General features: G+C 36.0%; 2 protein-coding genes across 3 annotated transcripts in view; one reads left to right on the top strand and one right to left on the bottom strand.

Moving 5' to 3' along the window:
* Positions 1-155: 155 nt before the first annotated feature.
* On the top strand, positions 156-7,167 carry LOC144956736 (uncharacterized). The gene is made up of 4 exons (XM_078887416.1): positions 156-220; positions 3,099-3,179; positions 4,936-5,179; positions 5,781-7,167. Exons 1-4 carry the CDS (start codon positions 214-216, stop codon positions 5,884-5,886), a joined length of 438 nt encoding a protein of 145 aa, XP_078743542.1. The 5' UTR covers positions 156-213; the 3' UTR covers positions 5,887-7,167.
* A 1,671-nt stretch (positions 7,168-8,838) lies between these two features.
* Positions 8,839-12,441, bottom strand: part of LOC144956512 (uncharacterized) — a 12,597-nt gene continuing 8,994 nt past the window's right edge. For both annotated transcript variants that reach the window (XM_078887061.1, XM_078887062.1), the window contains 2 exons: positions 12,269-12,389; positions 8,839-10,311 (listed from right to left, as the gene is read on the bottom strand). In XM_078887061.1, coding sequence (XP_078743187.1) covers positions 8,871-10,311; positions 12,269-12,389 — 1,562 coding nt within the window. In that variant the 3' untranslated portion in view covers positions 8,839-8,870. The remainder of the gene's footprint in view (positions 10,312-12,268; positions 12,390-12,441) is intronic.

Here is a 12,441-nt window from a genome sequence, read left to right as displayed (position 1 = left end):
TATTTTATTTTCGAATTTTACAAATTATTATATTTGTTAGGTTTTAGATAAAACTCTATAAACTAAAAATTTCAAATAAAAAATTATGCTAAAAATATTTATTTTTTATCTGTCATTTAGAATTCGAAACGATTATAGAGTTGCCTCCTCTAAATATTGCCATAGTTTCGTTTACAAATGGCGTCTGGCTTTCAAAGCTGAAACAAAAACAAAATGCCCGGTACGTGTTTGTCAAGATTGGATATATCGATTTTGTATGATATTGTGAAAAAAATGAAAATAAATTATGACTTGTATAATGAACAAATAGCCATCATATACTTTGTAATTTACTTTTCTCATTGTCAGTAATTCTCATGATTCTTACAATACGAATGAATGACTGCTGCGACAAACTTTCAAACTAGGCAGTTTAGTGAGCAGCAGCAGTGGCAGTCAAATTTTGACCCAACTCGCCCATAGGAAAGTTGTGACTGGAAATTGCCGTTCGCGTTTTGGGGGGTTCAATTAAAGATGCATAACTTCGTTATAAAGAGGAATATCGCAGATATTTTGGTATCATTATTTTCGTCTTTCAATTTCCTTTTAAATTTAAATGGTGCCAATTAAGGAAAAATCCATTAATAATTCCAGAAGTTATATGAAGTTAAAATTTGGCAATTTTCAAATGCATTAATTTTTTTATTTACCGCGTGTGTTTTTGAATTTTAAACGCTTGTTTTTAGAATAACATCTAAACTTTATTCATGCCAAATTTCAGGGCTCTATATCGATGCGCAGACACCTTTTAACTCTGCGCCGAAATGCCTTGTTTACATTATCTTCTCATCATGGCTGCCGGGCGATATCGATATTCATATCGATATTTTAAATTTAGTTATGTATTATGTTAAATTTAGTCCATAATATTTTCAGTACTATTATTTACTATGTTTTTATTTTGAAATACATACTTTCCAACTTTATTTATAGGCATTTTATAGTTTTTGTTTTAAAAGTTCGTATATTTCTTCTCTTTGTGAAATCCGATATTAATAACATCGATATTTTAAAAATACCAATTGCTTTAATTTTATTTTATTTTACTTGGCCATCAAGTCATCAAGTTTCTTTCCCATATGTTTAGATATGTTTGTTATCATTTGTATCCATATTCTAAAGGCCTTAGCCTTAATAATTATTATGGTAAGAAGTTCTATTAGTTTTGACACCCCCATACATTGAGAGAGAAAGGGGGGGGGGATAAAATTATATTAATTGTCAGTTCAAATGATGTAATAGCAATAAACCCAAAGTGGTTCAGCATAATTTTTTAAAGTATTAAAAGCCAGAACTTTCCTTCTTATTATAATAGGGAATCTGTTTCAATTTATTTGAACTTTTTCAATCTACCATTTTATTTATATGCAATTAAATTTCCAGAGGTAAAAATAAACTCATTATGTCATTACACAACATGTTTATATCTCTTCATTTAAATACTCTCAAACCCTTTTTTATTCTCTATGTATTAATTAAAAGAGGGTAATTATTTGCAATTGTTTCAGTGAGATATTGGGGATAAATCCAAAAGTGATAGAGCAAATTATTTATTACGTCTAGCCGAGTTTTTGATTATGTAACATTTGCGTCATATTATGTAATAATGTGTTAATTTGAACTGTTTATCTTCCTCTTTATTAATGTAAATGCATTGTCCTCGATAAGACGAACATTTTGGTATACAATATATGATAAGAACTCCATATTGACTGTTTTAACAATTTTTTATTAACATCACGCGATTTCGGTCACAACTTTGCAATGGTAATTTTGGGGTAAAAACGGTCTGAAATTTCAGACTTTGAACTGCCGTAACTACATTTCTAATCAAGATAGAAACAAAATTCAAACTGTTTTGTAATCTGTGTTGCCAGCTCTTTCATATGACATTGGTTTCAAGTGTGTGAGGTACATTTAGAATTTCTATTAAACTCCCTATTCAAACGACTCATTCATTGACTCACTGACATCAAAATCAAACGTTTGTTTGCTGGATTATTTATATTCTTTCATGGAATGACTAGACAACGACATACCGCGCAGAAGGGCATCATTTGTACCTAATTTTTATTATTATTATTATTATTATTATTATTATTATTATTATTATTATTATTATTATTATTATTATTATTATTATATTATTATTATTATTATTATTATTATTATTATTATCATCATCATCATCATTATCGTCATCATAATCATTATTATTATTATTATTATTATTATTATTATTATTATTATTATTATTATTATTATTATTATTATTATTATTATTAACAAGTCGTAATGTCCAATAATTATTACTATTTAAGATAAGTTTCATTTTAATAAATGGTGTGATTTTTCTACTTTCAAAAACAGTTTGCTGAGTCGGTTGACGTTTACGACTCCGGCCGGCTCCACTATTACTTAATGAGTTTCCTATCAGTTCCGACATTACAAGTGATGGCAAAAAATATGTTTCATCAGGTTATAGTGTCTTTAGTTAGAGTTGATTGGGGGGGGGGGGGGGGGGGGAGGGGAGAAGAGGACTTCCATAGTTTCACACCACTTTTATTATATTACTTAATCTTTTAGCGTTTATGTACTTTCAATTGGTTGCAATGTCCAATAAGTACTACTATTCAATATAAGTTTCATTTTTATAAATGGTGTGATTTTTCTAATTTCAAAAAGAATTTGCTGAATCTGTTGTCATTTAGGATTCCGGCGGGCACCATTATTACTTATTGTGTTTCCAATCTGTTTTGATATTGCAAGTGATGCATTATAGTATCTTTAGTTAGGATTGAGGTGGGTGGGTGGGGTGGGGTGGGGGGGGGGTGTTCGCCCGACCCCCCCCCCCCCCCCCCCAACCCTAACTACAGATACTATAACCTGATGAGTCATAATGTTTGCCATCACTTGCAATATCAAAACAGATGGGACTCTCCCCCCCCCCCCCTCCCCTGATAATAACATTAAAAATCCCCTCTTTGTGTGTTCTGTGAAACTACAGAGGTCCTTCCATTTTTCAAAAATTTTGTTTGTTTATTTTTCATTCATTACAGGGGAAAAGAAAGAGAAAAAGAAGGAAGGACCACCTGAGATTACGAGCTGTGTTTACATGTTTCCGAATGGAGATAAATATGGTAAGTTTTTTGAGTAAAACCAAAAGTCAAAGGTGTATAAATGATGGAGAGAAATATAAATTGAGTAAATGTGACCCATATAAAACGGGAAAACACACCAAACAAACAATGTTTCGGACCTTGACAAACTTATTTGTCTCCTGATGAAGGTCATGGCCTGAAAATTGTTTTAGGATTAGTTCATCCATGTTATCGTTTCTGGAAATACTTAGAAATTTCAATTACTAAATTGATCCAAAAAGATATGAAAGTTTTAGTTCTGTCTATTCTTTATATGAATGTTGTTAATGATTACAAAGATTTTATTATCAGAGAAAAAGGAATTATTGAAAAATTAATAGATATACATTCTTCAAAAGTCTTTTGCTAGTCCTTGAATGTTGTCGTCAATGCTGAATCCCTTTTGAAACTTGTTGACCCCAGTTTTTAGATAAAGATAGGACAGACAGTGCGGCTATGTGGTCTTGTGGTATGACACTCGCTTTCGGATCGGAAGGTCCTGGGTTCGAGCCTTGTGCTCGGCGCATAGTTGAGGCGTAAAATGAGTACCTGGCAATTAACAGCGTTGTCTTTGTCCGAAAAATTGTAATATCACCTAACAGGCGGCATGTCCCTTCCTACATATTAAATGTTGCTATTGACCAGGGACCCCTTGTAAAGCGCTTTGAGCACATTTAATGGATATTGCGCTATATAAAGCTCAATTTTTAAAAAAATTTAATCTATAGATTATTTCCAATGTCTGTCTTTGTACGACAAAAGGCAGGCATTGAAGGAATATGCATATAGTACCAAGAAATAGGATTTTAATCCATATCACCTCACTGGCCAGCCTCAATTTATTTTTAAATTCCATTGAAACTAATGAATATGCATTTTCTCCTGAGGACAAAAAAAGATAGCAATATGAAGAATCAATTTGGCCCACCCAATCATACTCTTGTATTTACATTTTTTATACCCAACAGTTATTTTCCTTTGAAGTTGAATCAAGGTAATCACACTTAAATTAAATAAGTATTTACTTTCTCCATAAGGAGTAAAAATCATAGCACTAATAAGGCTTGCACAAAATTAACTATGTACGGCTATGTGGTTAACCCGCCTTCAGGCCAGAAGGTCGAGGGTTTTAGTCCTGCTCTGAATGGTGAATAGTTGAGTCTTATTTGCTTACTTTACTCAGGTGTAAAATGAGTGCCTGGTCGTTGACAGCAATATCACCTTAAAGTTAAAGTCATGTCTCGTCCCACACATTAAGTGTTGGTTAGGGGCCACATGTTAAGCACTTTAAGCATGCTTAGTGAATATTGTACCAAATAAAGGCTCAAGTTTCTTTGGGGTTTTTTTTTTTTGGTTTTTTTTTAATTGATAATAAAAAGAACTGAAAAAGGGACAGAAGTTCTAGAAGACAATAGAGAATAAAAATTATTCAGTGAAAAGAATCAAACCCAAGACCCTTCTGATATGGTACCCTCCGCCTGGCTGAGAGAGGGACTCTTTTTTAGTGGACTACGTAAAGATTCCAGAATCTGCTGGATGCTGAATGGTTCCTGTTGAGCACTTAGATATCCTGAAACGCGGCCAATGACGAGATTATGGTAATTGTGATTTAATCTAAAATAAAAGTGTTCATTACCGACCCATCAAACAAATCTTTGTAACGTTGCTGAGAGCAAAGCATGTATGAAAATAATTCCATCAGTCAAACACAATTAGAGATCATAACACAGAAAAAAAATTTATCCATTTTTTTCAGAGGGAGAATGTCTTCAAACAGAGAATGGATCAATAGAGAGAAACGGCAATGGCGTCCATATTGGGTCAAATGGGGTCATTTACCAAGGCATGTGGGAAGCAGATAAGATGAACGGTGTTGGCAAATTGCTCCATCCAACAGGTGCCTCATATGAAGGAGATTTCGTCAACAACCAGTTTCACGGCGTAGGAAAATATGTCTGGCCTGATACGTCATTTTATCAGGGACAATTTGTGGAAAATAGGTGAGTTTTCATTACAAAGCAGGCATGACAGAATTGTCATTGATGGTCATGGCGAATACCTCTCTAGGCCTGTGAATGAGTCGACTATGATTAAGTTAGGTAAGGAATTTGAAGGGTGTCTTTGATAATGAGTGACTGCCTTGGCATTATATAATTGTGAAAGACATCCCACTCACTTAGACGTAAAAAATATCGTTGATAACAGTAAGTGGTGGTGGACAGACATGTTATGTGACTTAGTCATCTAGTGGTAGGACATTTGGCTTGCAACCTGTTGGTTGAGTGTTTGAGTTTCATTGAGCAGTGCAAAAGTTCAATCCTCTGAAAAAAGCTCTTTACCCACATTTTGGAAATAAGAAATAATAATCATAATTAGTTGTTTTTTTCCCCTTGTGCTGGATATCAATGGCTGAAAGTTCCATGTGTTTGTTTTGTTTTCTGAAATTTAATTTATTTATTTGCAAATTGGATTTTATTTATCTATTTTTTTGTTTGGTATATGGAGATATTAATTGTCCTCGTTCAATCAATACTCTTGTTAGCTACCTACTCAATCCAAGTTCTCACAATTTAAATAGTTTTCACCCTGTTCATTTCATAGGATGGAAGGTGATGGAGAGTTTACAGACACAGAGGGCCAAGTGTGGACTGGAACATTCCGCTATAAAGCTGCACCAGGTCTAAAATTCAAACTGGCAATGAGTTGAATTTCATATGTATCTACAGTCGAATCCGCATAAAGTCAACACTCTTAAAGTCAACTTCTTCTTGAAGTTAACACCTCTTTTTAATTCCAAATTTTCAATTCTTTACTAGGTATGTTCCATTGATAATGGAAAAAGTCAACCTTGCTTTTAGTCAACCAATCTTTCCGATCCAGTGGTGTTGGTTTTATCAGGATTCCACTGTAACTATAATTGCTCCTGTTAAAAGATAGATACATAAATTTTCAGTAAAAACCAGTTGATCCCAATTCAAGGGACTTTTTATTATCTATGTTGTCACTGCAGTTCCGTGAAGCGGATTTAGATGATTGATGGTACCAAAAATGGAGGGGAAAAATGGGGCCATAATAACTGGTAGAGAATTTGTCCCACAAGCAAAGGAGACGATGTGGGTCATGGGTGCAGTCTTGATTATTGCGGACCACCCCCTGCCCACCCACTCCTTGTTTACTCAGCATTAATCCTCTCCTTACCAACCATCGAAAAATCGTCACATTCGTTACGATCCAACCAGCACTTTTATCATTCAGATTTCTTTTATAAATCACACAATTTAAAGAAAAATGTTTTGTTTATATCTAAAAAACGTGACACTGTGTTGTAGAGTTCATTTTGCTGATCAATATTATACATAAAATGTCTTTGTTGCTTTTTTTTAAATGTGAAAGTAGCAAATATCTCTAGGATTGATTAGTTAATGCTACAGAAACTGGGCTAATCTCGAACTACTTTGGCCTTATGGCTCTGAAGGACATTATTTTCTGTTTTAAAGAGGGAAAACGTATAGAGCTATTTTCAATTTATCGATCTTATTGTTTTAACTGTTTTCGGTTTAATTGGTTTCTACTGTATATGTAACAATATGTATGAAGGTCTAATGATTATTATAATTATGTAATGCTTGATAGTTGTGAGATCTTGATTTTGAAATAAGAAATGAAATATGTAATAATTATGTGGTTTTCATATATTTGAAGAATGAGAATGAAAAAGAGAACTGAATGGAATCAGAGAAAAGAAGATTGAATGATGAGAAGATGTATGTTTGTGTGTGTGTGTGTGTGTGTGTGTGTGTGTGTGTGTGAGAGAGAGAGAGAGAGAGAGAGAGAGAGAGAGAGAGAGAGAGAGAGAGAGAGAGAGAGAGAGAGAGATGTGAAAATCATGAAGTGAGTTTGAGTGGGTTTGAGTATAATAGGAGATCTTCAATAACCCTCCCTTCATTAATTAATTACCAATTAAACTTGTTATCATTACTTTAAGAAAGGTTAAGTTCTTTGCTTTATTTTGTTTTATTAGCTGTTTGCGCGCATACGTATATATATATATATATATATATATATATATATATATATATATATATATATATATATATATATATATATATATAATGGATGGCCATGACGACAATGTTGATGATGATGATGATGATGATGATGATGATGATGATGATGATGATGATGATGATGATGATGATGATGATGACAAGGACTTGTGTCAGTGGTTCAGGTTATGGTGTCTTGCTTTGTAACAAACTCAAGCATTGGTCAAGGTTAGTGACTAGATTGGTGACAGAATTCTGTCCTGACGTAGTTTCCTAAGGTGAGGTACTTTACACACATTTCTTCATTCGACTCAGGTGTGAATTGATACCTGACTCTAAGCAGTGGCAGGCATTGTAAAACTATAAAGATGTTTGAATTCGACTGTTAAATCAGTTCTGTGTGACTATGTGGTCTAGTGGTATGACACTCACTTTCGGATCGGAAGGTCCTGAGTTCGAGCCTCAAGCTCGGCGCATAGTTGAGTCCTTGGAAAAGGCTCTTTACTCACATTCTCTCACCGTACTCAGGTGTAAAATGAGTACCTGGCCGTCAACAGCGTTGTCTTTGTCCGAAAAATTGTAATATCGCCTAACAGGCGTTATGTCCCGTCCTACATGTTAAATGTTGCTGTTGACCAGGGACCCCTTGTAAAGCGCTTTGATCACGTTTAGTGGATATTGCACTATATAAAAGCTCAATTTTTAAAAAAATAATTTTTTTCTCCAATATGGAACAGCGAGGCTCAGCGCTACGGTATGGTACCGAGTTTGACTGCCGTGCTGTGTGGCCTTGAGCATGTCACTGTCACCTCGTCCTAGCTTTCTTTGCGGCGCTGCACTGCAGCTGACGCCTGGGTAATTCCAGTCATCCATTGGAATAGACCCTAAAGACAAATATTCCTTGTTGATGAATTAAAGGAAATTACATTTTTTTAAATTAATTTTTTTTATGAATCGGAAAGATAAATGATAAACACAAGGTTCAAGTAGATACAGGCATGTCTGAACTCATGTCTGAGGCTGATCTTCAGTATAAAGTGACCAGAGAAGATTTTTGAAAATGAAGATCTGTGGCAATGTGCTGGATAAACGTCAGTCCAGCAATATACAGAGGAAGTGGGATTTGATTGGACACAGCCTTAGGAATCTGACGTCCAGCATTGCATTCAAGGCACTCCTATGGAACCTTCAGGGGAAACAAAAAGAGAGGAATACAGAGTAACATCATCCGGAGGCTGACCTGAAGGAGAAGAGGACAACTTGAAAGGAAGTGGAGAGGGCAGCCCTGAATCGTCTCCTTTAGAGGATCATTGTTGAGGGCCTATCTGGCTATGTGGTCTTGTGGTATGACACTCGCCTTCAGTGCCGAAGGTCCAGAGTTTAAGTCCCGTTCTGAGCAGTGCATAGTTGAGGCCTTGGAAAAGGCTCTGTACTCAGATTCTCTCACTCTCCTCAGGTGTATAATGTTTACCTGGCCATTAACAGCATTCTTGTCATTTATGCTTTTAGCTTTGTAAAGCATTTGAGCACGTTCAGCTCTATATAAATGCTAAAGTTCTTTTTTTATGATCTTAGTGGATTGAAAGGCCTAGTAACCAAGTTATGCAGCTGTTTGAATTATATTTTATTTGTTTATTTATGAAAATCATGATGATGATGCTCTTTCTGCTGCTGCTGCTGTTGCTGCTGCTGGTGGTGGTGATGATGATGATGATGATGATGATGATGATGATGGTGATGATGATGATGATGATGATGATATTGGTAGTGTTTCATGGGCTGTTGTTGTTGGTGATGGTAGAACATGTGGTGGTGAAGATGTGATTGAAGACATTTCTGCCGCTGGCAAAGTCGCTAGCGTAGTAAAAAGAGAAGTGTATTGGGGTGGTGGAATATCCTCATAGGGTGGGGGTGGATCAGCTCTGTGGTTTATGCCCCTGAAGTTGTCATTGAGATGTTGGTTTGGGCTTAATTCATCTCTTCTCATTTGATACCGATGTGAACCTTGTGGTTGTCCACGCAAAGATTGAGGCTGTTGTTGTTGTTGTTGCTGCTGCTGCTGTTGTCGTTGTTGATGATGATGATGCTGTTGTTGTGGCTGTCCTAGAAGTTGTTGTGGCTGTCCTAGAAGTGTCAGCTGCTGTGTACTTGGTCGTTGATTTCGTTCATGTTGCTGTAAATTAAGACGAATGTCGTTGTTATTGTTATCATTATGATTTTCTAAAAGCCTTTGACTTGCAGTATTACCCTGATGATCAATGGCAACTGTTTGCTGGGGTGTATTTCTGTCACATCCCTGCAGTTGCTGCTGCTGCTGTTCTTGATCTATTCTTGTTTGGCCCTGTTGTTGCTCCTGTTGAGATGAAAGGGCTGATAACGTCATGTGATACAAAGATGTATTGTTGCATTCTTGTAAGGTTTCCTCTTGATCTTGTTCACGCTGTTGCTGAATTTGCTGAGTTTGATCAGGAGGTGATAATGATGATGATGATATGTCAACATTATGATGAGATAGTTGCTGTTCTTGGAAATGTGTCCGCACTGGAAGTGATGATTGAGTATACGTTATTTCCGATTGTTGTTGTCGTTGTTGTTGCTGCTGCTGTTGTCGTTGATCTTGTTGTTCTTGCTCTTGATTATGCTGATGATAATGTTGTTGCTGCTGCTGCTGTTGTCCTCGAGGTAAATAATCTCCATTCTGTGATTGGGTTACCCTTGGTGAGGTCACTGCCCATTGGATAACATCTTCGTAACTTGGAAGATGTAAAAAATGTCGACGTACATCATTATCATAACCACCTTCATCATCATCATCATTATTATTATCATCCGGTGGACGTAATACCTCCATTTCCATCAGCATCACAACAGTCCGAGTTCCTCCATGAGTAGACTGTGACGATGGTGTTGTTGAAGGATTTCGGGTTAGTGAGAAGCGAGGAGGTCGTGATGATGGGGAGGTTGTATCTGCATCACCGTTGAGAGTTTCTGTGACGTCATTGTCACCGGTGTTTACCTCATGAGATCCCAGGTATGGTTGAGCGTAGACACCTCTTAAACAACAGCCAAATAGTGAGAGGCACGGTCTGTTGGAAAAGAAACAGAAAGGGTGGGTTGGAGGTGGCAGTGGGAAGAAAAGAAATAATATCATCCAATCAATGGTTGAATGTATTAAATATGAACATAATAGTAGTCTACCTTTTTTTTCAAACTCAAACTCAAAAACCATAAGAAGACGCTAAATATAGATCTCGATACATTTGTCAAGGAATATGAGTTTCACAAAATGGCATTGAATAGACTCATATAGCGCAATATTCACTAAATGTGCTCAAAGCGCTTTACAAAGAGTCCCTGACCAACAGCAACACGTAACATGTAGAACGGGACATGACGCCTGTTAAGCTATATTACGGGGTTTTTTCTTCATCCAACAGAGACAGTACTGTTAACGGACAGGTACTCATTTTCCACCTGAATACGATGAGAGAATGTGAGTAAAGATCCTTTTCCAAGGACAACCATGCGCCGAGGGAAGCTCGAACTCGGGGCCTTCCGATCCGAAAGCGAGTGTCATACCACAAAACAAGTACAACGAAGAAAAATTCTTCTTCAAATGTTGAGAAGCCAGAGAGCAGGCACCAGTCTAGGTTGACTGGGATGGCTTTTTCTTGTACATATTTTTTCTTTCTTGCCTTGTCTGGCACCTTTCATACACACTTCTGCCGTACTCAAGAAAAACACATATTTAGACATTTGGCCGTCATTCAAATATCGATTGATTTAAATGACCCTCGTCTTAGCAAAAACGTTCAATCCTGGGACTTTGTGAAGTCCCAGGTTTTAGAGTTTATGACAAGAGGAGGGCCATTTAAATCGGATCGATATTTGAAGGACGAGTTTTCTGGCCAAATTTTTAAATATGGGTGTTTCCAGAGTACGGCATAATTGTTCTCATAACATATAATATAAACATAACTCAAATGTTGTTTGTTTGTGTTTTAAACCTAATGTTCACTCTTTAAAGTGATACTAAGCTGCTAGAAGCCGTGGACTGAAGAAATTAATAAACAAAATGAATATTATTATAACAGCTTCAAAAGAGAACAAAATGTCTCAGGCTCAAAATTCTCCTTCAGGCAACAACAATAAGAACCAAAAGAAACAAAACAATGAAAACATAAATGCATTTTTCTTAAAAACCCATATAAACGCCGGTCAGGGTTTTTAAGTAATGCATTTATGTTTTCATTGGGGGTTTTTTTTTTACGTTGTTGACTGAAAAGGGTTGTTTTGAACTTAAAACCAAAACGTATCGTGTTTGGTATTTGGTTCTCTTTTGAAATTGTTTTATTTACTTTTGTTTATTACTTCAATCTGTGGTATTTTAATCAACTCTCTGGGTGGGGTTCCTGACCTCCCATAGTGGGCAGGGGGGTACATATTGTGTCTTCTATCCCCTTATATCTGTTTTCCACCATGCTTTCTGTCTTTGTCTTGGAATGAGATTACTTGGTTTTGTCCTGGCCCTGGCCGGAGTCCTTGCTGGGAGGGAAACAGTCAAATGCATAGTTGGGAGATGATATTTTTTTCCTTGTTAATCATCTCTCTGTTATGCATTGTATTATGTTTAGTTTACATATTATATTATAGGATTGGTAAACACTTGAGTGTATTCCTCTTAGTTGGGAACTGTGCTTGTGTCTGGATGAGACTTTTAGGTGATCTCAAACCAATACTTTGACGGTGTGATCTTGGAATCTACATCTGCTCCCTATTTGAACCAATTCCCCTTTGTCTTACCTTTTCTTTTGTGCTTAAATTGTAATTCTGGAACTTTTTACTATCCCATTTTCTTCCTTTTTACTGGCGCAGATATGACCTTAATGTGTTGCAAGCGCCGTAAAACCCTTAAAAACAAAAAAACATAAATCAACTCTACATTATAGCGTTTTGAGGTTATGGATTAGAACTATATAATCAGAAATAATATCAAGATACCGATTTGTACCAGTTACATTTATCAAATCATCTAAAACTGACCTTTCAATTCCTTTAGCCCGGACTATGCTGACCACAGTGGCTACCAAGGTGACTGTTAGCAAAACACTAGCACCCACCATGACATGCATCTTCTCACCCTCTTCATTTTCCTGAGACAAATCTGTAAAATGTGACAAATTATGTGAAAATTCAGTATTGGTAGCAGTAGTAGT

Source organism: Berghia stephanieae, chromosome 11 (genome assembly GCF_034508935.2).
Source record: "Berghia stephanieae isolate SIO BIC M18660-M18661 chromosome 11, UCSD_Bste_1.3, whole genome shotgun sequence".
NCBI lineage: Eukaryota > Metazoa > Mollusca > Gastropoda > Nudibranchia > Aeolidiidae > Berghia > Berghia stephanieae.
The sequence above is the reverse complement of the archived record's forward strand: the minus strand, read 5'-3'. Positions and strand labels throughout refer to the sequence as shown.